General features: G+C 37.1%; 1 protein-coding gene across 1 annotated transcript; it reads right to left on the bottom strand.

Moving 5' to 3' along the window:
- Window positions 1–27,542, bottom strand: LOC139123264 (transmembrane 9 superfamily member 3-like). The gene is made up of 11 exons (XM_070689393.1): window positions 27,335–27,542; window positions 19,912–20,107; window positions 19,233–19,355; window positions 12,254–12,492; window positions 11,489–11,620; window positions 7,420–7,586; window positions 6,088–6,182; window positions 5,516–5,646; window positions 1,588–1,796; window positions 883–1,113; window positions 1–195 (listed from the first exon to the last, which is right to left on the bottom strand). The coding sequence occupies exons 1-11, from the start codon at window positions 27,413–27,415 to the stop codon at window positions 51–53; spliced, it is 1,749 nt and encodes a 582-aa protein (XP_070545494.1). The 5' UTR covers window positions 27,416–27,542; the 3' UTR covers window positions 1–50.

Below are 27,542 nucleotides of genomic sequence, written 5' to 3'. Positions count from 1 at the left end.
TCGCTAACATCAAGATAAATAGACACAGAGGATGGGCTGTGCTGTTTTTTTTAGTCGATCTTGACAGTGGAATAGATCTTCCTCACAAACGTACTGGTGCCAACATATCCTAGTGTTCCACACATTATACCTAGTCCAAGGCTGAAGAGTGCCATGTAGCCAAAGTACCACATTGTTTGAAACAGCCCATACATCCTGTGGATAAAAACAATGATATCAGATCAAAATCAGGGAATTGATCCTCAATATCAAAAAAAAGAAGATTGGAAAAACACATCAGCCAGGAACAAGCTACTTTCTGAATGAGAAAGATCTAGTTGTCTTCTAATCAAGACATTTAAGGTTGGTTGTACAACTGGAAGTTTTCATTTATTCTCATATTCATTCTGCAACACCCCCCTTTAAGCCGTGGAAATGTGAAATGAGATTTATTCTACTTCACATATAAATGCAATTCATATACAATATATGATTTCATATACCAATGGAGCCATTATTTCTTAGTAACTCTGGTCATGTCATGGATGCTTATGTGAGAGCGACTCATAGTTTACTGTATTGACCTTGTATTGGTAAACTTTCACACAATTCTTTAAATCTTGTACAAGTGCAGGTATCTTCTTTTCATTGTAATATTTCAACAAATTTTCTCATCGAAATAAGTGCCTCCTCCTCCGTTGCATGCTGAGCAGTAGAAATGTATTCCATTCTCTTTACCAAGTGCTGTGTACAATGTCACTACATAATTTGAGAGGAAAGCATTCGCCAAAATTTTACCAGTGGCCGTAGTATAGCATTTCGTAATTTTGGGGTGAATATTTTTCAAGGGTGAAATTTAATCAGTAACAGAGAGTAAAATAACAGTTCAAGAATTTGACTTACTTTGTTTTGAAGAAGAAATAATAGAATGAGTAGACATAGACGTAGAAGGCTGTGGAAGCTGCTGAAAGGAAACTTGTCCATTGCCACCTGTAGTCTTCAGCATTTAGTAGGAAATAGGTACATACAATTGTGACGCACACGGTGACTACAGCTAAGATGAGAAATACTAGCAACATAAATCCATACACATAGTAGATCTTGTACGCCCAGAAAGATGTGAAAATAAAATACCTGTGGAAAGAAATGCAAAATAAAATAGCTACGTAAATCTTTTAGAATGCAAATTTCATAGCTAAGCCATATATCCTCGTTCAGTCTCATATTATTGATACATCGCCCAGGGCCACAGTTGGAACTCAGAACTATCTTTACCGGGGTGTAATATGCAAAACATTGGATACATGTCTCTGGGACATGTCTCCAACTACGGTCAGAAAAGCCTGTATTTTACAAATATTGACTAGATAATACACAGATACTCATGATAACACCATAAATCATGTCAGTTAGGTATTAAAAACTTCATGGCAGATGATACTTGTACCAACTCATAGCTTGTCTCAAGCAAAGTTACTACATTTGGAGTCTACAATAAAAATTTCACCAAAGCAACTCTAAACAAAGGATTTGCATGATGGAGGGGGGAGAGAGAGAGAGAGAGTGGGGGGCAGGGGAAAAAGACAAACTTGAAAATTGCACACTTACATTTCAATGAAGATGGATCCAAATGGTAGAATGCCACCAAGCATAACAATAACATATGGTTCCATAAACCACTTCTTTTCAGGTATTGGTCTTGGCACGGCATTGACGCGGCACGGGTAGTTGGGCTGTCCACTGATGGCACGTCCCATTAACGTACCAACCAGTGTCAGTGGTAAGATTACAAATATACAAATACACGACACAGCAACCTGTAGGGAGTAAAGAAATTCATCCTGTGAGAACCTTGAAGAAGTCTTACTATGGTGTCTAGACAGTGCAGCGTATAACCTTTATATTGGCACACAAGGACTCACTATGTACAGTCATGCTTGATCACTGGGGAAGGGGAGGATACACTACACAACTTTGGCTTTAGCTTTCTACACAGTTCCCTGAACCAGCTCCACACTCACCATTGAAAAAAATCGAGTTGGGGCAAAATTACAGCAGTGGTTGGGTTAATTATACATTGAGGCATATCTACACAAAATGACTGTCTTCAAATAGCAGTGCGGTCAGTCACAATCAGGGTGCGCTAGAGTGTGTCACTTAGGTCAAAATTTCAAGTTCATGATAACTGTCCAGTTAAATAATATGTTGAAAGGTTATGGTATGGGGCATATCTTCCTAAAATTTGGTGAAGCAAACTTCGTTAGTTTTACCACAGTGCACATTGTTTTATATGGTCGACGCAGTGTCACGGACGCTACAGAAATGTTGAACATGAAACACAAATGTCATAATAAAATTTTAAACAATGATTTGTTAATGCTTTCTTATGTTATTACAATATAAAAGATGCATATTGGCATTAAATAAGCTATACTTGGTATGATTTACTTAATTTTTCCATGAATAAACACAACCTCAAGTTTAGTGAGAAATACAACAATATTGATCATATTTTTTTAATAGGACTTTCAACTTCTCTATGTCCTTCCGCTGGTATGCTGTACTTAAAAGTTTTATTGCCATGAATTAACCATGCTATAGCAACAATATTAATACCATTCAGTGTAATCAAAATGAATTTCTTTCTAAAATATTTTCTGTATAGTATGACATGTAATTTGTCACGGACGCTACCAAAATCAAATTTGAAAGTTAGGTCAATTTGAAATATAAAAAGCAATCAACAATCTGGTTTTTTCTTTCTCTTTTCTCCAAAACCTTTCTCTATCAAACATTTAAATTGTGAAAATTGTGTCAAAACATTGACAATTTCTTTAAATTGAACGAGAAAGCTATGGCGACTACTGCAAAAATCAGTTGGAGTTTGTGAAAAATGTCTATACCAGTAATAAACTTTCAATACGTCAAAAACACAGAAGTTAACATTGTTTGTGCCTTACTTAAAGTGTAAAACCAAGATAAAAGTAGACACCTAGATCACGCTAGAACGACAGGTTGTTAAACTTTGACCTGTGGTCCCACAATAAATTGTGCTACAATGTATCTGACACACCACCCAAGAAATCCAAATGGCTGGCATCTGTTCTAACACCTGTCAGGATGGGGCGCGCACACACACCTTTGACCTCTGTTCTATAATATATCTGTATATACTCTCTGACGAGCGTAAAGTTGGCGTCATACTCATCCTCAGCCTCATAGGTCACGCGAAAATGAGGATGAGAATGACGCTACAGCGTCAGCTTCACCGGCGTCACATCTGATTATTCCTGAATGCGTCTGATGGAATGATAAGTGTAAAAACAACTTTAAAAATGTGCTCCAAGTTTCATATCACCGTAAATATTAATTAAAACACAGTGGTATTTGCATTTCATAAAATTTAGTTACCTCTCCTCTCAATACCCGTTTCTCACGTTGTAGTTATAACGCAACATTCTTAGCCCTTTAGTTCAAAGGTTATATGTATAATACCTTGACTTTTCAGGCCTCAAGTCATAGTTATACAGGTTAGTTGTTTTATATGTCCTTTGAATAATCAGGGCTTTCATATCACCTCTCATGGTGGCGATTTTTACACATTTCGGACCATGTATACCTTTTTTGCACCAATTTTTGGAAAATCTTAACACAAGAGTTAAGAGGATACCAACAAACACATCTGCGGATCCATGGACTGAAAATTACGAACATTTCCAAAAAACTAGTCCATATGAGATATTCTAACGATAAAATATTACCTGCGAACCAGTTTTAGGATTCACAAGAAAGTTGAGAAAGAATGGAGTTGTTATTTTCTTATGTTTGGGCGAATTTTATCATTTATCCATCATTGGGTAGCGTATCCTCCGCAATATTTGGATACAACGCTGAAGCTGATGCTGAGTAGCGTCATTTTAGCGTCAGCTAGAAAGGTCACCTGAGGATGAGGATGAGGATGAGGATGACGCCGACTTGACGTTCGTACTCTCTGCCTTCATAATATGTGAAAGTGGTAGAGACAGAGTTAACACAAATGTCATTTCTTACCCCCTTGATTTTTTAAAATTCAAAATGTGATAACAAAACAATAAAATGTTGTGGTTATTTCACATTTAGATTGGCTTACAATCTGAAAAACAATGTTTGCATTTTATTGTAGCATCCGTGACATAATGACTTGAAATGGAATACACAATAATAAATGCACAGAATTCATTGTTCTTTTCACTAGAATTCTAATAACATTATCAATATAATTACTGCATTCTTAAAAAACACCAATCTAAGTGTTACAGTTGAGGCTCAACATAACTTTTGAGTGTTTATTACTTAGAAAAATCAATTTTGTGCAAATTTACAATTTTATGCCTTGAAGACATTTTGTAACCCAACTCCATGAATGTACACACAATACACACTAGTATTTATATGTTTCAGTGGATTAACTGCTTTAAAATGTTTTAAATAGTTATTAATTATGACTATGTAGTAAACACCGTCACGGACGCTACACCGTCACGGATGCTACATTTCCATATTTTAGGAATATTAATAGTGAACGCAAGGGACAGTAATTATATAATTTGTTTATTAAGGTAGGCACCTTTTGACACTTAGGCCTGTGACATCAGATCTTTTATAACTCCTGTTGTCCTTAAGATATGAGTGTGTCACGGACGCTACAAGAAATTCCGACCACAACGATCTCCATTTTCATTATTCACAAAACAATACAATATGCAATTTATTTTAATTTGGTGTATAAAATGCTTGCCATGGATGTTGAGGTTGGAATTAAATTCAATATTACAATATTTTACCCATTTGTCTACATATAAACTAAAGGTATATGTACTTATGGTCACAAAACGCAAAAAAACATAACGATGTTACAGTTTTGGTAAAAATACCACAGTTTCTGTTCCGATGCACATAATCACATGAAATAACTTGTGAAAGAAAGATTAGGTATTCTGCAATAACATATGTAAGCTAAAAATTCCACAATTTTAACACTGTGTTCCAAAAAACATTTTGAAATTAAGTACATTTTGAAGTGAAACAGCATAACGCTACTTTTTACAGTTTTTAAAGGCATTTTTGTGGATGTACAACCAAACCTGCACAATATATGCAATATTTCTTTATGTGACCAAGTTAGATACAACTATTACTATTTATTAGAAACAAATAAGCAATATAATATCAGTCTGAATAGCAGATATATGTCCATAACGAATGAAAATCATCTAGCGCACCCTGATTGTGACTGACCCGAGTGCTTGCAATAACAAATCACATGCACCAAGACTACAATGTATGCTTCCCACTATCTTGACATGCTCAATTCAAGCAACTTCTGTGAAAGACATTTAGAACAATATCAAAGTTTCTTCAATTGGAAAACACATCATGCTCTACCCTAATCTTGCAAGCATGTTGTTCTGTAATTGTGAAATGTACACAAGTTGTTCATTGCACTTACCATGGTGCCAAATGGATGAAACATACACACATTGTTCATTGCACTTACCATGGTGCCAAATGGAATTGCCCTTGAAGCATGATAATAAATAGCAATGAAGTTGATGAAGAACGCCACGCCACAGACTAAACTTGGTACTAAGAATGCTCCACAAACCATTTGTTTGATCCATCTCTTACCTGAAATTGAGAAACCAATGTTATACAAGTAAGAATTTGCCTAAGATTTCCATGTACGTCAGTGTACACAATTAATACACTAGTCTTATGTGGTTTGGTTTTTTGATGAACAAATAGTCTTGGTGAAATATAACCCACCATCTTGCACTAATCCTCAAATTCATATGTCCCTGTACACAGAGCCCCAAATCCTATTGAAAACAGTGAGAGTGCGACAAGTTCTGGTATTTTACGTTATGGGTATATGTGTAAAGAGACAATATGTACATAGGGACAAATTCTTGTGTTTTTTGTGTATAGGGTCAATATATTTATAGGTAAGAATTCTGGAGTACATGTAAAAATTATATGCGTATAAGGAGGAATTCTGGCAAGTGTTACAGGTATATATGTATAAATAGATATAGGTGCATCTCACATGATAGATTTGATTTCACTTACCTCCCATTCTGGAATACAATCCACCACCAGCATAGCCATTGACTGGTGCAGTGGCTGCATACACAAAGATGGCTGTGCTCAACATTGATCCACGCCTGAAATGGCAGTCAAAGAAAGGGATACACAAAGATTAGGAAATTGAAAAGGGTAGGTTTTTATCAGCTTTACCTCTGAGCAAATTAGCTAACTGTTACTGTGTTCCCACTAGCCAAACCAACGCCGCCGGTAACTAACAGTTTTGATTGGTAAACACCTGTGGATTAACCCTTAATCTCTACTTATGTCCATACACGGAATTTCCTCCGGTGTTTTGAGGAAAACACCGGTGTTTTTGCGCCCTCTACGTTCAATATATGTCTATAGTACAGGTTGGATATAAACAACAATGGCGGATGTCCAGGACGCAACTGTAGCGGCGTGTCTCCTGTATTTTCACCTTCATATGCGATCCAGACGGATTCAACAGTTCCATCGTCGCCTCAGGAATACCCAGCAACATGGACACAACGTACTTCAGTTTGACCATGACGAGTACGCAAGAAATTTTCAAGAACGCCGTAGGCGATCGACCATGCGTTTCATGTACATGCTGCTTCAGCATTTAAACAATGCATTGACGCCAGTGGCCCGAGCATTCTGGACAAGAGAACGCTCAGATAATTGGTGGCAATCAGTCGTGCTGGAGACATGGGATAATAGGATTGGGTAGAAATGACAGCGAGAGATCTGTTACTGTCTTCCATGGTTCGTGTCGAGTCCAGCTATGCGTACTGTGCACTCGAGCTGATAGGTCAGAGGTAATGTTTTGGACAAAAGTCGTCGCGAGAGGGCGTTTACACCGTCATTAACCGTTCTGACACACAATTTGCGTCGGCGCGCCGTGCAGGTTTGACGAAATTCGACGCCGTAGATCGACGCCGTCGCAGCACCGGTCGTTAACTGTCTCACACGTGGTGTTCGTCGTTGTTTACCATAACAACGGCGTTCACAACGTTGTTAAATGCTGTGTCAGAACGGCCTATGTGCACAACTTTTAGATTAGAACAAAGGGCTAAAATCGCATAAACAGTCTGTCAACAATCTATAATGAGAGAACAAGGCATTGAGGATTGCTGCTTCTTCAAAATGAAACAAATTTATCATTTACATACTTCCAGTCTATTCATGTCAGCTTTGATATTTTATAAATATGGCAATCTTTTGCAGGTTATTGTACCGAATCTTGGCAAGTTCATGAACAAAGCTTCACGATAGTAAAATCTTTCTTGATGGCAAGAGTGATACGTGAACATGGAAACCAAAGACATTAAGCATTTAATAAACATTACTTACTCCATGTACAAATCACCAACGATGGCAAACGTGATGACACACAGAGAGACAGACACAATGTGGTATCCTGAACCAATGAGGGATGAAAAAAGTACACTGTGTGATGCTGGTCTGAAGACATCCCCATGGACTTGCTTCCAACCATACTCATCTCCTAAATCTCTTTCCTGCATGAAAAGAATAACAAAAAGAATTACAGTACAGCTTTGATCTCCCCCTCTCCCTCCTGTATGGGTAACCCCCCCAACAGAGGACTAGCATTGTACTGTGACACCATCGACTCAAGACCATTACAACAAGGGTGTATAGAAATGTTGGGGACTTTTTCCACTTACATTTCTACCCATGCTGGAACTCATTTTCACATATTGACATGTCTGTTGTTCACTCAACTAGATTGGACAAGTGGTTGTTTTGACTAGTGAATTCAAGTACAAGACTATTAGTCTTATTAGGCATGGATAGAGCACGTTCAATTGCAACATATTTCCTGACAGGGAAAATTTGTAACAGATTGTCAATCCAACATATGTCAGATCACTCTAACATTTTGCATTTTCACTGGGTTAAGTATCGGCAACAAAGAACTTTAACAGTGGCAAGACATTCAATCATCCATTTAAAAATCCTTTAGACTCTTCAGTATGGAAAGACAAAGTTATGTTTGATCAGCCAGAGCACAACTTGCTGCAAATTTATGTACATAGACAATAAATTGAATCTGAAAAACATTAAAAGGCTTGTAGCTGCAACTTTTGATCACTATTTCCACTATTTTTGTTTTTGAAGTCAACCACAGTTTTTGTTCTTCTCCTCAAAGCATGTTGAAGCAATGACTATTTAGCTTGTCAACACAGCATCTGTACATGTCAAAATGCACTGTTATTGTTGATGTTTGAATTCTAGTCCAGACTAGAATTCGAAGTCAAAGATTAACATTAACAATGCAGTCTAAACAGGCTGAGTTGACAAGCTGAATACTGGGAATCTCAACATGCTTTGGAGTAGAACAAGGAACTGTAGTTGACTGAAAAAAAAATGTGAGAAATCATCAAAAGTTACAGCTGCAAGCTCCTTAAACAAATTTTGAGAGAGTACAAGATTTGGAATGGTGGGTTTTTTATTGAGCTGCGTCATCTAAAAAACACACTTATGGTAAAGATTCGATGTATCTTACCATGATAATTCTAGTACAGTCATTAATTGAACCAATAATAAATTTAGTAGTTGTTTCAAGATCTGGAGCACAGAACCTCTGTTGCCCAGCAGTGAGTTGTCAGGATAGAAAGTTGTTGAAGTTGATGAACATAGGGACAGAAAGAAAATGGGCAGTCTGAGTAGGAGTGAAACTACTTATATGATTGTTGTCAGTTTTGTTAGTTGTGAAAAGAATTTGACAGATGTAATGGAATGGAACTTTTGTTCATTTACGGTAGTTAGTGCCTCGAAAATGAAAGACTTCAGTTTTTGTGGAAACTTTTCTTCAGCAAACTTTCAATCATTCTTTTTCAAAACTGAGAATAAAAATCAGGGTCACTTAGCAAAATTTTGTACTAGAGACACATATTACAGGATATTTATTAATATTTGAAATTCCAAATAGCCGCCATATTCCCGTGTTATCTTGATGGGGGAAATAAAATATTCTGGATTTTCACAAAAATCAGCCTGCAAAAACTTTATTTGCTTCATAAGCTTGAAAATGAGCCCCCACAAGAGGTAGGGTCAAAAGAACATTGTAAATGTTTGAGTCTAAATATCTGTCCCCGAGGCGCATTCTACCTTGAGATGAAATTTATTTGTAAAGATGGAGACGTGATGAGGAAGTGGTGTTTTTACTTTTACTGAATCTGACAATTCCCCTGCTGATGGGTGAATCCCTGAATTGTATGGATTGTGGTAAAAGCAATGCCACACACATGAATGAGCCCAGATATACATGATTCTGTACAGATTAATGTATGTCATTGATAGTGTCACCCTTATACTGCTGTTTTAAACACAATTCTCTCCAAACTAAACTGTAGAGGTTTGTGATATTGATTTCTCCCCAGAGAAGGCAATTTGATTCATGGCTCGTTTATTACCATGTTTAAGGCAAGTTCAATATTTCATTAATTGGGTTTGAGTGAAGCAATGAAACTCATTTAATGGTTGGTGTTTGTCACTATAGCTAATGATATTAACTTTGTGCTCATTCCACTCAGTCCTGTATACTAACTGCTGAAAAACAAGCACATTTTATCTTTCAGAGCATTTGTAATACACTGCTACATGTATGTGGTAATATTTGTGGATGCACAAAAACAATGGAACATTTCGTTTGTCCTGGAATACATAGAATGAAGTAGTTATATATTCCTGTCAAAGCTACGGAGCAGGTGGGCAAGTACCTTGACAGGCTATGGTTTTGAATTTAAACTTATGGCTGGGATTTCATTTCTTACAATTATTCTTATCTTAAGGCATTTCATAGGGAAAAGCTGCACTTAAAGCCTTTTACACTACAGCCATAACTGTTTACATGGCCCAAGTGTAGGTGCATTATTCTTGTAACATATAGATGAATTTATTCTGAAATGACTCATCCATTTGAAATTACCCGTCACCAAATGATATCTGGCACACGCATTATACTCCTGTTTATCATTACCCTTACAAAAGTGATATAATGGTGAATTTTCCTGGTTGAACACAGATTAAACATTAACAGAGTTTCTAAATCAGCATAATGTGACTTAATTATGCGACATCAAGACAACCATTGTATCTTTAAGGTAGAATGCACCTCGGGCACAGACATTCAGAGTCAAATTTTTACAATTCTTTTCTGATCTACAACTTGGCGTGGGAGGGGGGAGTGGGCTCATTTGAAACAGACTTGGTGTAAGAAAAATTTTCATCGACTTTGTTTTTTGAAATTAATTAATTTAATTTTCCCCATAGACTAAACACAGGGATGGCAGCCATTTTGAATTTCAAATATCAGTGAATGTAAGGTACTTTGTTTCTCTAGTACCAAACTTTGCATGGTGACCCAAATTGAAATTCTTGATTTCATAAGAGAATGGTTGAAAGTTTCAATTAGGAAAGTTTGAGCAAAAGTCTCACTTTTGAGGTGCATACTACCTTTAACTAATTCATTACACAAGACTTTTTTATGTTTATTTGACATCTGATGTATAGCATATGGTTGAATCCATACTCAAAAATATGGCTCAAGAAAAATGACAGAATTGAATGAAGAAAGGAAACCAGATACCACTGAAAAGAAGTGATTTTAGCAAAAAGTTTTGATACTAAAGTTTGGTCTAGTGACATACATGCACACAAAAGTTACAAAGAGCCATCAAGAAAAGTATATTTGCTCTCCCTGTCCTAGGCAAGGAAGGTATCCATAGGCAAGGTATCCCCATCCAATAATTTGGATGGATCCTGCCTGTCACAGGCTCACTTCGCTTACGGTCTGCTTGCTGGTTTTCCTCCATGAACCAACACAATTACTTACCAACACAGCATTGCAAATGAGGCCTGCTTGGATATCTTTGCTGTTTGAAGTAGAAAATACTGTGGCATACAAAATCAAGAGTGACCTTTCAACTTTGATATCCTCTTCCTTCTGTATATCTTTAACCTTCTCCCAGCTCCATTCTGAGTCAAGGTTGAATGCGCCTTGAAGAAGGATATTTGGACACTCAAAACTTTTACAATTCTTTTCTGATCTACCACCTGTGGTGGCTCATTTTCAAGCTTTTGGAGTAGCTAGTTTTTGAAAATCAAAACTTTTATTTTTCCCTATAGAGTGAATACAGGGAAGGCAGCCATTTTGAATTTCAAATATCACTAATTAATTTGTTTGGTAATTTGTTTCTCTAGTACCAAACTTTGCACGGTGACCCCTGATTTATCTTCTTGAGTTGGTAAGAGAAGGTTGAGAGTTTCATTGAGGAAAGTCTGACCAAAAGTATAAGTCCTTCACTTTCGAGGCGCATACTACCTTAAACTAACAAAATGATGGAAAAGTCACTGTCAAGTACATGATCGTCACCAAGGATATGGGAAAACTCACCATGTCATCGAGTTCATCGTCTTTGCTGTATCTGGCATAGTCTTTCCGAAGGGTTCTCATCAGAATCATGGAAACCAGACCAACAAGGAAAATAACCATCATGAATGAGTTGAATATTGAAAACCAATGGATCTACATTTATAGAGAGGAAATAAAATGGAAGCAAGTCTGGGTTACTGTCACCAAATAGGCATTATATATAAAGGTAGATATAGCCACAGGTATTCATTAATGATCAGAAAAAGAACAATATTCCCATAATTTGGTATAAAATGAATAAATCATATTTTCAAATAGCAGTGATGGAGACATTTTTCATTGCTTGCTGCTGATATTTTAGATTTTCATGAGTGCTATACAATCAAGAATTTACATAAAAATTCATAATTTGTAGTTTCTTTTGTTGTGAAATTGTATTCTTTTATATGATTATTAACATGTAAATAGATTGCTGGCAAAAAAAAAACAAGGGCAGGGGTTGGGGGTGTGGCCAACCCCTAAAAATCCTCCCTGTTGAGAACCCTGCTCTCCAGAAGCCCTTTCATGTGATACACAAAGAGATACTCTTCTGTCTGTCTCTCTCTGACAGTAACAGGCAAGCTTAGCATGGCACAGTTAAACAAGCTAACACATGGCTAGTAAGGTTTCGCCTTGCAATACGTGAAGTGGTTTTTGGCTAGATGATTGCGGGCACAACAATGTTATGCAGATACTACAGAGCAAAACCAATGTGGGGGCTGCCAGTGAGTCTAAGTTTGCACTTACCCTGTGTTGAAAGAAATTTGGGTCAAGATATTTATCAAATCTTGTTTTAAATTCAATTTTGGAAGGCTTCCACTGCACTTGGTAACTGAAAGCTATTTTGATGTCGGGTGTGAGTTTCACTTTGGCTTCACTGGTAAGATTTACATCTACAATTTGGTTGTTATTGTAACCAATATCAAACTTCTTGTGTGTCCAAATGTAATAGCCATCTCCACCCTCATCAATTTCACCGACGATACCTGTTTGCGAAGAGTACACAGAAAATGTTAGAAAATTCTGAAAATGTCTAAAATTACCAGTAACAGCCGATTTGACACAATATCAAAATACAATGGAAAAGCTTAAAGGGACAAAGTCGCCCATTTTTCATGAATTTTGTTTGATATGAGATACTACGTATATTGTTTGACATGTTGAAGATACTGAATGAATGGGTGACCATGCATATATTCAACCCCGATTTTAGATCAATTGAATGAAACCAGGGCGAAAATGAATTAATGGTCATGACCATTAATTCATTTTCGAGATGGTTTGATGTATCGTGTCTAATACCGGGGTCGAATATATGCATGGTCACCCATTCATTCAGTGTCTTTCAACATGTCAAACAATATAAGTAGTATCTCGTACCAAACAAAATTTGTGAAAAAATGGGCGACTTTGTCCCTTTAATTGACCAACACATAAGGTTGTGTTGAGTATATCATTTCTTTGCCCTGGCACAACTTAGGTGTCTTTCGTAATCAAAGGAAATGGCCAGGACCATTTTCTGAACAGATGAAATTATGGAAGCCTTAGCATTATAATGGAACTTTATTATTGAGGAGTGTGCTTCTGTAACTTGACAGGGTTTTCCAGTCACTTTCCTTTGTTCCCTAGTGATATCAAAAATTATTGCACGACAGAAATGTTAAAGTAGTTCCAAAATCACTGATCAGGTTTTGATTGTGAAAGATTAATTGAAATCAAAGATTGTATCGGTCAAGCTATCTGCTCTACTTTGAATACGTTAAACCCACAATTCAAATGGACCACGGTACAAACAAACAAATGTGCGCCGCACATATAAAGACGTGTATTTTAACACACGCTTGTACACATGGGTTTGTTTGTTCAGCCATCACGTAATTTCTTTGGATGTACTGAGTCTGTAGAACTCAGTCATTGGGTCCGTTTTATTCCAAAGCAGAACCATTGAAAAGCTGTTGACTGCAGACATGCACAAGTGACGTGGCTCAATTAAGAAAGGCAGCATTTGTGCTTTTCAAAGACAGTAGCTGTAACTTTTGATACTTTTTTCAGTATTTTTGAAGAGTTTCTTGATCTACTCCCCAGAGATAGTGTGAACTGCATTGTGATTGTTGACAAGTGAATTCTGGTCTGGACTAGGATTCAAGTGTGAACAATAACAGTGCATTTCACGTGTACCGTATCAATGTAATGTTGGCAAGCGAAGTGTTTTCAACATGCTTTGGGAAGTGTGACGAGATCTTACAACTGGCATACATAAAACAGTGATTGAAGAGAGGGCGCTTTCATGTCTCGTGGCGAGTAGACGTGTGTGTCAGGAGCTCCCGGTTTCGAAGTTTTTGAACCGACTTTTTTCAACCTACATTTTGACTTTGTTGTCACAAGAGGGAAGACTTAAGGTAATGATAATGAGCCAGCCAAGACCAAATACCAGAGCGACCGCAAATACGCAGAAATTGGACAAGTTCGTGGTCAACTCTTCGAAGTCAACCGCCAGGGAAGCCCCGGCGGGAATAGGTGAGCATGTGGCCACGAAGGACGCGGAGATTGAAGTTGGTTTGAGAGAGTTCATCCGCCAACGTATTGACGACTTGGATTCCAACATGAAAATTCGGAGCGAGTCTTTAGAAACAAAGCTTGACAGGGTTGCTTTGGACCAAAAAGAAATGCTTGACAGATTGGTCAATATGGAGACGAAACAGAAAGATTTGGAAACTGGTCTGAATTCCACGTGTGCTGAGGTCAGTGAGCTTCGCCATACAGTGTCTCAACTTGAAGACAAGACGAATCAACTTGAAAGTAAGCTTAGAGATGTGAATAACGGTATGGTCAGTCTTCAGAGATATACAAAAATGTTCAACTTGAGATTTGGTGGTATTCCAGAATCAAAATCTGAGAACTGTATTCGACTGTAAAATCTATTCTTCAAGACAAATTCAAGATGGCCGACGTACACATTGAAAATGCGCATCGTGTGCCTTCTCATCCACCAAGAGATTTGCCTGTCTCAAGACCACGGCATATTGTTGCGAGGTTTATTTATCGTAGCGAGAGACATTCCATCTTAAAGACCGCTAGACAGAATCTCAAGGATTCACAATGTTTTGTGATGGAAGATTTATGCCCGTATGATATTGAGGCCAAGCGGAAAGTTCGTAGTATCATGCAACAAGCTTTTAACGAAGGGAAACGACCGCTGTTCAAAAGAGGCAAGCTGTTCATCAATGGGACTGAATATTTTCATTCGACACCTGCTCCATGAGGACGTAGCCAGCTGCATGATGTTTTGTGATTCTCGTCGTCGTACATTCCAGAACACAGATGGCCTTCCCTTGTATTCACCATCAGCTCTGAACTTTACAGAAACACTTGTCGTGGTGTAACATCACACAAGAGGTGTACTTTCGTGCATGGAGGCCTTGTTTGCCTTCATTTTGTTAGTACTTTATTACTTTAAAAATTTCAAGAACATACCTATGACTTCCACGCTACGTTTCACTGTGTTTGTGGTATTTCTGCCCACAGTAAAAGAAACGTCAGAAATTTTGACTGCTGGTTCACATTACGTAGGTTGATTTGATCTCTGTACAAATTCATGTGAGACCGGGAGCCTTCGAAGGCTTTTTGAGGCTCGTTTTTGTTTTCATCTGTCTTTTTTCCCGTGTCGGGGTTTTTTTTGTGTTGGCATGTCAACGCTCTCCGCCGTGTTGTTTTTGCTCTTTGTTTTGTTTTGTTCTTCTGTTTTTTCGTTCATAGTGGCGCTATTTAGTTGTTGTAAAATGTACGCATGGCTACGTTAAAAGTATTAAGCCTGAATGTCAATGGCCTTAGAAACTACACAAAAAGGAAAAAGTGTTTTAGTTGGTTACATCATAAGAAAGCAAATGTGATTTTTTTACAGGAGACTCACAGTCTCCCTAAAGATGAGAAATATTGGCAACAACAATTTAAGGGTTATAGCATTTTCTCACATGGTACCAGTAATAGTAGGGGGGTTCTTACAATTATTAGGGATCTTCAATATGATGTTCAAGAGGTGGTGTGTGACCCTAACGGGCGCTATATATTAGCTTATCTGTTAATTGATTCTTTACCGTTTGTTTTCTTAAATATCTATGCTCCAAATGATGTCACTTCTCATGTTAGTTTCTTGGAGCGCATGATCCAGCTAATTAGTGACCATAACTGTGATCCAAATACTCAGATTATTATGGTGGGGACTTTAACTTTACACCTAATAATGATATAGATCGCCAGGGAGGTAACCCCAATACCTGGGAAGGGTCAAAGGTAGCATTTACTAAATTGCTCGAAGAGCATGATCTTGTGGACATTTGGCGTCTCCGGCAACCGGATGTGCATCGTTTTACTTGGTGGAGAGGTGGGACTACCACTATCTTTAGCCGTCTAGATTATTTTTTAATTTCAGATTGTTCTCAGACTATTGTGGATTCCACTGATATTTTACCTGTTACATTCAGTGATCACTCAGCTGTGACTCTTACACTTATTTTGGGTAAAGCTCAATTTGGGCCATCGTTTTGGAAGTTTAATAACAGTCTTTTAGATGACCCAGTCTATATTAATCAGTTGCAAGATTTACTTGATGAATGGAGTCTTGAGTACATCCTCATTAATAATAAAAGTCTCTTCTGGGATATTTTAAAGTATCACATTAGGCATTTCACCATTAAATATAGCAAAGAAAAGTCAAAGGAGCGCAGGGCCAAAATTAATGATTTAGAGAAGAATTTTTCAGAAATTGATAGACTTTGTAGCCTGGACCCTAGCCCTTCAAATTTGGATAAGCGAAGTCAGATAAGTACACAGCTTGATCAACTTTATGACTACATCGCTCAAGGTGTTATAGTTCGCTCCCGTGCTCAGGTGGGTTGAAAAGGGTGAAAAGAGCACCAAGTTTTTTCTAGGTATGGAGAAAAGGAATCGTAATAGGTCCCATCTTCAAAGGATAATTGGTTCTCAGGGAAATGTTATTCAAGACCACAGAGAGATTTGTCAGAATTAAAGTCTTTTTATTGTAATTTATACAAGTCCACTCACCCTGGTAATAGTGACGACAGTGGTTTAAAGATTTCATTAACGATGATATTCCAAGGTTATCTATGGACGAGAAACTTTTGTGTGAAGGTCGTATCACAATGAATGAAGCCTATGAAGCCCTATGTGGCATGTCAAAGGGGAAAACTCCTGGTAACGATGGCCTTACAGTTGACTTTTATCTTGCTTTCTGGCATAAAATTGGTCCTTTTGTTGTTAACTCTCTAAATTTTGGTCACGAGTGTGGTAAACTTTCAACTTCACAACGCCAAAGTATAATTACTTTAATTGAGAAAAAAGGTAAAGATAAGCAGTTCATAAAAAATTGGCGGCCCGTTTCTTTGATTAATGTTGATGCAAAGATTGGTTCTAGGTGCCTCGCCAAGCGTCTGGAAAAAATTCTCCCAGGTATAATTCATTGTACTCAATCTGCATTTGTCAAGGGGAGGGATATCTCAGATTGTATTCGCTTAATTGAGGAAATCATGACTTATACTGAGGAGCATGACTTGACAGGGATTCTTTTGGCAGTGGACTTTCAGAAAGCATTTGATTCCTTGGAGTGGCCATTTCTTTACAAGTGTCTTGAAGCCTTTAACTTTGGTCCGTCATTTATTAGTTGGATCAAGGCATACTATCAGGATATTGAGAGTACAGTTATTAATTATGGTTACACCACTGGTTATTTTAGCATCGAACGTGGAGTTCGTCAGGGAGACCCACTTTCACCTGCTTTATTTATTTTAGCCCTTGAAACGCTTTTAATTGCGATTCGAAAGAATCCTGGTATCCATGGTTTCCATACGGGGGGAGATGAAGTAAAGGAAATTGCTTTCGCAGATGATTTAACCTGTACTTTAGCAGATGAAGAGTCAGTAACTCTTCTTTTTGTAAATTTTGGAGCTTTTCTCTAATGTATCTGGTCTTCACATAAATTTAGAAAAAACAGAGGCTATCTGGCTTGGGAAATGGAAGAAAAGGAAACATAAATTATTCGGAATCAAATGGCCTAATGAGCCGATCAAAATTGTTGGAGTTTTTATTTCTTACGATAAAGAATGGGCTACTCAACTTAATTATGCTAAACCTCTGGAAAACTTAGAATTGACTCTTAACTTCTGGCGTCAACGTGATCTTACCATTTTGGGTAAAATCCAGGTGGTTAAGAGTCTAGCGGTATCTAAATTGTCTACCTTATGCGTATGACAAGTGTTCCGAAGAAGATTTTGAATGAGGTTAATAGTAAAATTTTTTCGTTTATCTGGAAAGGGAAAGATAGAATTGCAAGGAAAGTAATGATGTCAGATATTAAGTATGGTGGCCTGCGTGCCCCAGATGTGTTTGTTTCTCTTAAGTCATTTCGTGTATCATGGATTAAACGTTTTCTGGACCCTTCTGTTAACACACCATGGAAGCAATTTTTTATTAAACGGTTGCAACCAGTGGGTGGTAAATTTGTATTTAACTGCAATTATAATATTAACTTGCTCCCTGTTCACCTTGGTGAGTTCTACTGTGAAGCACTCGACTCCTGGATAGACTTTAAGAGTATCAATACTCAGAATACTGCTATGAATTGTATCATTTGGAATAACAAAAATATTGTTATTAATGGGAAATCTGTGTATTGTCAAGATATCTTTGAGAAAGGGATTTGTTATGTAACTGATTTATTAGAGAGGGGAAGATTTAGAGGAGCTAATGACCTGAGAGAAATGTTTGATCTTTCTGCCACCCAAGCTTTTAAGCTAATCTGTATTTGGGATGCACTCCCACCTGACCTAAGGATAACGCCACCATCTTTATCTTTATCATTGACTACTCCAAATGTGTTATGTTATGATTTCTCTGTATACATAGTAGACAAATTTATTAATATTCTTGAAGCCAGTAAAACTGTAATTAACAACAGCTTAAGGGGTAGGAATACTGCCCTTCCAACTAGTTCTGCTTATATTTTAAGAGATTTTAATATTTCCGTTGATGAACTTTCAAAGTTATATTTACTTCCATTTAAGTGTACAATTGACACTAGAGCCAGAAGCTTTCAATTTAAGTTATTACATCGTATTCTCTACACAAATAACGATCTCTTTAAAATGAAAGCTCTGAATGTCACTGATCCATTTTGTAGTTTTTGTCGTAGGGAAGTTGAAACAAGAAATCATCTGTTTTATTCTTGCATTTACGCAAGAGAACTGTGGGATACTTTTCACAAATCGTATAAAGAATTTGTAAGTAGTTCAGAGTTTCCAACTCTACAACATGTAATTCTTGGTTCCGTGGATTTTCCGAGCATCTTAAACCATCTTTTGATAATTGGGAAACAATATCTGTACAAGTGCAAAATGCAGAAGTGTTTACCGATATTTCCAGGATTTAGAGCAATGATAAAACAAACACGGAATGTTGAGGAATATATTGCAAAGCATAATGGCAAAATAGAAATCCATAACAGAAAATGGTCATTACTGAAAGACGTGTAATTTTTTTTTTCTCCAAAGCGCTTATTTTTTCTGTATGCCACTATTGTGTGTCTTTCTTGTTTTTGTCTCTTGTCTTGTGTCTTTGTATTGTGTCAGCAAAATGGAAAAGCTTAATAAAAAACTAAAAAAAAAAAAAAAAAACAAAAAAAACAGTGATTGAAATCATTAAAAGTTGTACTTACCCCAAATGGGTAAATCATCGATGTACATTTGATACCAATAATGATTCTTCACGGCATAGAGAAATGCTTGGTATTTTTCCTTCGTTAGTTCTACCTCACAGTATGTTTTCTGAGTGACTTCAGCTGTGAAATACGAAAACGTTTCAATTTGAGTGGTATGGCAGTTAAGTATCATTACTGTTGACATTCACCATGTGCCTTGGATACACAAAGCACAGATATTGCAACAGGCAGGAATAAAACACAGATTGTGACAGTATTTTTGCAATCTGCAGCCATAATTTTGATCCACTGACATCAAATGAAAAGTAAGAGCTATGATTTCATGGATAATTGATCATCTTACAAAGTATAAAATGACTTCCAAGTTTTCAAATCAGATGGAAACAACCACATGCATGAAGTTTGTTAAGGTAACTTACAAGCCCTTTTGTTGCCCTTCCATGTAGCTTTGAAACACAACCACCACATGATTTTAATTTGTATGAACGATAGTTATTATAAAATATCAAATAAATATGAATTAATTATCATGAGGCACTTTTGAAATGAAAACTATAAAGTCGACAGTTGCCTGGGATTCATTATCACCTATATCTAGTGTCAAATAATGAAATAACGGTTTCATGACATAAATACATTTGGTTCAAGTTAGTGACTGGGACATAAATGATCTCACCTTTATAATTGATTTCAAGTCCACTGAATTCCAACTCAATGCCCTGTAAGTTCTCTCCCAGAGTTTCATGGTAATGGCCAATATTTGTTTTGGGTCCTCTGCAAAACGGCAGCGAATAGAAATTGTAGGTCTCTTGTCTGTTGTGGTATGGACCAACTGTGTTCATCCACAGGACTACCTCCTCCTTGTCTTCATACTGTGTGAATGAAACACATTGAAGATAGTCAACTTTAATTGGGTATTACAAATACCATTTCTCTTTACTTTGAGCAGTGAAGATACTGTCTTCCTTTTCTTTAAGAAAGAATAGCTAGAAACTGTGAATAGTGAACCTGACACTAATGCCAATTTATTTTTGTTGTTTGTATGAGCATTGAATATTAACCCTTTTCCTGACAAGTCCATATTTCAACACCAGGTCAAGACGGTTAAAAGTAACGAAACACAACATATTCCATATGGTGTATTTTAACATAATACTGTACATTTGAAACCTTTAGAAAGAATACATGCTGTAAACTTTATTTTTTTGGACAAAAGATGCTATAACAGACCAAGCCAAGTGGGTAAAAATACGTTATGTTTTGGCTCAATACCGCTTTTTACTGACTTGGCTAATAGGGAAGTGATACTGTCTGGCAGGAAAAGGGTTAATGGACTTAAAATGCATTTCATCAAGATGTAAGCACAGACAATGCTTACAGGAAAATTATATATACTCTAATACTAGTTGCTGTGATTGTAAAAAATACAATTGTGAAATAGCTTTTATCGCCATGTGAGAATGGTGTGGCCACGGTTACTCTACCCATAGTAGAGTAACTGTCCTATGGCCCTGCAATACGGTATAACACAGAAAATTTTACCTATGCAAGTTTAAGATTTACCCAAATTGTTTCCATGTAATATGAGTGCTAAGTTCAGAATCAAAGCAGAAATTTTCTTTGTCTCTGCAATAACTTACACTGCACTATGATATTCTGCAAGAATGCAGGCATTTCAAGTACATTTTTTACAAAACTTGTAAACAATAGATTTATAGGTAGAAAACTACCCTGTAAATCCTATTAAAATACACTGTATATACATTTCAAGAGTCCTCTGCATATCGGAACACAAAATAAAGAATTCACTTCAGGGCAAATCAGTGAATATGCACTATTGCACAATTAATCTTGAGTAAATCTGTGGTCTTAACAAAGTAAAACAGCATTCCAAAGCAGGTAGAAATAGTTTAAGAGGCATATTCCTGGAGACATCAAAACAGAAAACACATTGTTTTAAAACTCTACAAAACAAGTCATCGTTGATGACACAGTCCCCACTTGTTATGGGTGCTTTGATTACAGGTCCTCAGAGAGGATAGAGTCCTCTTCATTAGGTCTGTGATAAAAATACTTTTGAATAAATTCGCTTGATACATGTCTGAGTTGTAGTTCAGGAGATGAAAAAATCGTAATAAAATGGCCACATGGTGGCCATATTGGATCGAATCACAAAACAAATCAATGTGCATATGTATGACATAGGTCAATGTCCTTGTACCAAGTTTGAATAAAATTGGTTGAGATATGCCTGAGTTATGGCTCTGTACATGAAAAAATCGTAACAAAATGGCCGCATGGCGGCCATATTGGATCGTATCACAAAACAAATTGATGTGCATAGCTATGACATTGGTCAATGTCCTTGTACCAACTTTGAATAAAATCTGTAGAAACATGCCTGAGTTATGGCTCTGTACATGAAAAAATCGTAATAAAATGGCCGCCTGGCGGCCATATTGGATCGTATCACAAAACAAATTGACGTGCATATGTATGACATAAGTCAATGTCCTTGTACCAATTTCGAATGAAATTGGTTGAGATATGCCTGAGTTATGGCTCTGTACATGAAAAAATCGTAACAAAATGGCCGCACGGCGGCCATATTGGATCGTATCAAAAAAGAATCGACGTGCATATCTATGACATTGGTCAATGTCCTTGTACAATTTTGAATGAAATTGGTTGAGATATGCCCGAGTTATGGCTCTGTACATGAAAAAATCGTAACAAAATGGCCGCACGGCGGCCATATTGGATCGTATCACAAAAAGAATCGACGTGCATATCTATGACATTGGTCAATGTCCTTGTACCAACTTTGAATAAAATCAGTTGAAACATGCCTGAATTATGGCTCTGTACATGAAAAAATCGTAATAAAATGGCCGCCTGGCAGCCATATTGGATCGTATCACAAAACAAATCGACGTGCATCTGTATGACATATGAAGTAATCCTTGTACCAAGTTTGAATGAAATCGCTCCAGGCATCTCTGAGATATCTGCGTGAACGGACGGACGGACGGACGCACACACGCACGCACACACACACGCACGGACATGACCAAACCTATAAGTCCCCCCCCGGACGGTGTCCGTGGGGACTAATAAAGACAGTCAAGCTATGTATTATATAACTACACATGAGGAACAATAGTTGTAAGCACACATTAAATGTACATCCCTTTTGGTTTTACATCCCAGCAAAATCAGAGATGAGGGGCATGTAAGAGTGTGTTTTGGTAAGCGATTGTTTGGGCTGATAATATACTGTGGGGTTGTAAATAATTTATTGCGAGACACAAAAGGATTACTCGACTGGTTATGTTTTACAATATACTACTGTCCTTTATGATTATAAATATAGATCTCTCACAGGGATACCATCACTGTATAATAAAGTGAAACATTTCAAGCAAGTCTAAATGACCTGTTGATGATTTTAGTAAGCATTACCTAAAAGGTCTTCTGTTGAAAGCTTGAAGTCTCCCTGATTTCTGATATTTGCAACAATTTCATGAGATTAATGGAAAATTGAGCACCACTGTAACTTCCGACAAACTTAACAATATTCTTGTTAGAATGTTTATATAGGTAACTTTATGTGCCATATGTTTATAAATAATATGATAAAATTTCGACGTTTCTTGTGTTTTTCGAATTTAGAATTCCATACTCTTTTTAGAGTACAAGTATCACATGTCCACTACAAAAGCCACATCTGGACTTCATGGAATAGCCCTACTCTGGAATAAAATGACTGCTTTGGTGTTTGATGAAAAAAGGGATGCTGAAGACATCCTGCTAAACAGTACAAACAAATACAGTACTCGATAGCTTGCCGGTATTGCAAACATAGTAAAGGTGTCACCAGCTTACAGGCAGCTACTGTAGTTGTACCAAGTCTGTAACACCCCCAGATTAATGGTTAATTACATCACACAAGAAAAAGTGTCAACTGACGGAACACATCTCAATAATAGAAGTCCAATTAGCTTTTCCAAGTTACACTGCAGGATTCTCATTTGAATAACAAATGAGGTAAATTTCCATGAAAACTTCAAGAAAACTTTCTTCCATGACGTCAAGACGGAAACAATGGTTTTAATCTGTGTAAAATGCAGATTTAAAACCCATGAAGTAATTACATGTCTTTGACAAGTACACGGTGTGTGACAAACTAGAACAACATGGGTGATGAGTGCATGTGGTCCATGGTCTGACTCCTAGACTTGGGTGTGGTCAATGAAATGATAAAGGTTCTGAACAGCTTTGTTTCCTGCTAAAATTTTGGATGCTTTTACAGTGGCCTACGGTTCTTGCAGGCACAACTGTTATGCAAAAACATTTACCCTGGAGGGTCTCGACTAGCCAAAACAATATAAGAATCATAGATATGATTTCAGTTTTGCACTGTATCTAAAGCAACAACTGATATCAACGATGTATGTATAGCCATGTACAAATAAAAGTAAAGAAAATGTGTGTGTGTGTGTGTGTGTGTGTGTGTGTACTACGGTTTGCTTACACCTACGTTGTAGTGTAATAAGTCACTGAATCTTGTATGGCTTCAGGTCATGGTATCAAAGATGCAAGTAATTGAAGTTGTTGGGGTTAATAACCAAATTTTTGACTGGACACTGACCAGTCTTTCGTGGGATATCTGCATGTAATTCATATAATAGAGCAGGGCCCTGGAGCCATTAAATGCCAAAGAAATCAGAATTATGATGAACACTGCACTGTACCAGACAGAAGCACTAATGCATAGATATTGAAATCCGCTGCTACAAATTACATTTAACGTTTCAAAGAATCTTTTGTGAAGTTGAACATTGCTCGAGGTAACTAACCTTAACAATGAACATGAAACAATACATATTCCCAACATGTTCCATGAACAGCGTTTGGAATTCATAGAAAGGGCACTGACCAGTGTCGTGATGGCTGAGTGAATGGTATTTTAATTACTACCAGCTTTATGTTCATAATCATATTGGATATCAGCGCAAAATTCAAAAACACTCTCAAAATACATAACACTTGAATATTGGTCCCCGCTCAAGTCCTTGTGTGATATGGAACACTTTATAATTCTAAAATAAGGCATGATTTACATATTGTACAAAATTACAGTAAATTTGAAGGCAGCAGGCCTGTACTTTCTCATTTTAATATTCCAAACAAGTTGACTACCAACTCCCTGACGAAAAATCAACAGCAGTTGAACTATGGAATATGTTAGCCTGAACCTGCTGATGAAACCGAGTGAATAATATACACACTGTACATGTAACGTTACAGTGAAAAAATTTCGGTGAAACAATTTCTAGTTGCACCTACGTGTTCATTGAATGACTACTGCTGAAGTCAATTGGGAGAATCATCAAATCTTTTCTTCTTTGTGACTGCAATGAATATACCCCTTGGTAATTTTTGATGTATCAAGGGGACCCATACCTGTAACTTGTATTTCTTTTATTAACAGCAAGAGGATATTTTTTTCTTCTCCCTTACATGTAGGTATATTGAAATAAAAGTCTCAGCATTGCAACCTTGTTCATAATATTCAATAATGTTGTCAGCAAGTAAATTCTACACAGAAAATAGTTCACGTTGTTAACTATAATTGAATATTTCACAAATACATGTACTCGGTGCACTGACAAGTTGGACACTGAGATTTTTACATGAATTGGGAATTAAACAAGAAAATGTATTTTACGACCAGAAATAATAATTTGAAAAACATCACAAGTTTGAGATATAGACCTTCAATGATGATAAATAAACAGTTAGTGATTACAAAAACTGTTGTAATACCAAGCTGATGCAAACAGAACTTTGGTATTTCATAGTTGGACATTAAATTTGGTGCATCTGTACTAATCTCTTTGCACATCCAAGCAGACACGTGCACACGTCAACTGAATGCTTAAAAAATCTCACTTTTTATTCACTTACATCCATATGAACTGCCAGCATATTTCAACAGTATTAATGTTATTAATAATTTGCTGTAAATGTTCTACCTGTATAGTTGGTTTGGTTGGATTCTCTGTGTAAATAAAATTGAGATATTAAAAATTTCTCACCGTTAGATAAGTTGTTAAACAAAAAAAAATGTAACAGGGTGAAAATGTAAACATTAAATTAGTGTTGTAAGGATTTTTTATTTACACAGAAATATGGCTGGGCCTCTGATGTGAACAGCTGTTGACTACTGTAATAATATATATTATACTGTATGTAGCAAATAGGAATACATGGGTGAGCATTTCAGGTCCCCTATTTCACCAAAAAAATAACATTTACTGCACTTTTCTTTCTTGTTCAAAATGAAAATGAGGACAAAAGAGAACATAGCAGCACACACAACAAAGTTGGATGGCTAAACTACGCACAATTTTCCTCTGATAAAATTTGTATTTACTTCTTATAGGAAAACCTTTTTTCTGGTCATGTGAATTCATTCTGAAAAAATATGTCAGATTAGGTGATTAACGCATTACAGATATATTTGAGAGGAAGAATTGTTGCCACTATTGAATGAACAGTGCGCCATGTGGCTTGTTGATCACTGACAGAATGGAACAGAGACACTTCAGGCTTTTGCCATTTGCAGTATAATGGGATAGCATTAACACACGTTGGAGTGGAATATCTAACTTAGAATAGTCAAGCCTAAAAGAACATACAGAGACATGATTTTGCCTCATGTTGCAAAAATATTAACCACTACAAGCACAGCAGTAGATCATGGAAAAGGAATACTGACAGACCATCCTCAGCTTGAATACATCACTGGTAAGTTTCGTCTGTGATCACCACAGTGACAAAAATACACATTTACCTGGCAACACCATTGACAGCAAAGACAAACTTAAAACTTCGCCCAAAGCAGAAAAGGTAAACTAACAAACCACCTACACAGATTATGTGAAACTATCACTTCTCATTATTTAACACTTGTGATCAAGAGAACAGTCTGCTAGACACTGGGGAGTGCCTTCATTATTACCTGTCAATTTACATCCACCCACAACAGATCTTTGGTGACATTGTGTGTCGTGCGTGTATCACAGTGACTGTATTCATTTCAATATCATGGGAGATTGCCACATAGTCTGCCAATGACCTTGCAAAAGTGGACTAGAAAGGAAAGGCTAGACATCAACATGAAACTGGAATGCTAGACTGAGTTCTCGCATTATCTTATCTTTACTTGGACGCCATTGGTCAAAATTTCAAACCAAACTTTACAACATAAACACATGATCAAAGGAATGGAAAAACCTTAACTTATAATCACGGTTTTTTTTCTCTATTTAAAAGGTGACAGGATTTCTTTTTGTCTGAGAAGCATCTTTATGGTAACCGGTATTTCAATAACAAAACCCAAACCTGCCACTCAAATTGTGGTGGGCAATATTGATACCCACAGCAAACGTACAACAGGTCGGGACACCAAGGTCAGCGTCACTCCTGTTGTCCGTCTAATCATCTTATGGGGATACAACTGCTGGAAATGTCTACAAACAATCATTGCAGCTCAGATTCGTCGGGACGGTGGTTAATGGGCTACATGTTAAAGTTTCACGCAGGCGGATTTCAAATATGTATTCACCGATTCGGTGGGAGTTGGTCTGGTGCCAATTCAATTAAGAGTGACTGAGCGGATTCTTTCGAAATGACAGACTAAACAGCATGTGTAGAGAAGTGACACGAAATAAAAGGTGGACATTAAAGTCAGTGGCCGTGTAGACGATCACTGAAATTAAAACGTGTATGTGGCAAAACATTACCCGTCAATCAATGTGACAAGTGGAGGCATTGCCATTGGATTTGGAGTACTGGAACGTGAACGCGAAAAACTAGTTTCCCTGAAATTTAGATCAGTGCATGATGCACAATCGGCAGTTTACACTCCAACCTCGACAGGTACGGTCATTAAGTGAATATGTCACGTTCTCTCGGCGGTAAGTTCATGTGTGCAGAAACTGAAATAATTTCACTTCCTACAGTTTCGTCCACATCAGCTGTCCGCCATCTTGGATAGCAACCGAATAAAAATAAACATCCGTTCTACTTACTGTATGAGTATGTTCGTCAGCTCTTATCGTACAAAATATCGCAAGACTGACACATGTGATTCTTAAAATGTTTCTGTACATTTCTGCCAAGTGTGTTCTCTAAGCAACGGTTTCTGGGGCAGATGATGACCGATGAAGTTCAGCACGATCGTTTGATCGGTGTCCTCATTACCCACTCACTGCGGCGTAATCGTTCGCCACGTCAGCT

This window comes from Ptychodera flava, chromosome 22 (assembly GCF_041260155.1).
Source record: "Ptychodera flava strain L36383 chromosome 22, AS_Pfla_20210202, whole genome shotgun sequence".
NCBI lineage: Eukaryota > Metazoa > Hemichordata > Enteropneusta > Ptychoderidae > Ptychodera > Ptychodera flava.
Note: the sequence above shows the minus strand (reverse complement) of the source record. Positions and strands in the feature narration are given on the sequence as shown.

Bases quoted from the DNA above. Each gene is read 5' to 3' on its own strand.
- LOC139123264 (XM_070689393.1), bottom strand. From the start codon at position 27,415: ATGTACAGAAACATTTTAAGAATCACATGTGTCAGTCTTGCGATATTT. The intron at 19,356-19,911 runs GTGAGATCATTT...CGTATTTCACAG, and splicing joins ACTTGAAATCAATTATAAAG to CTGAAGTCACTCAGAAAACA. The intron at 11,621-12,253 runs GTAAGTGCAAAC...CTATAAATGTAG, and splicing joins CAAATTTCTTTCAACACAGG to ATCCATTGGTTTTCAATATT.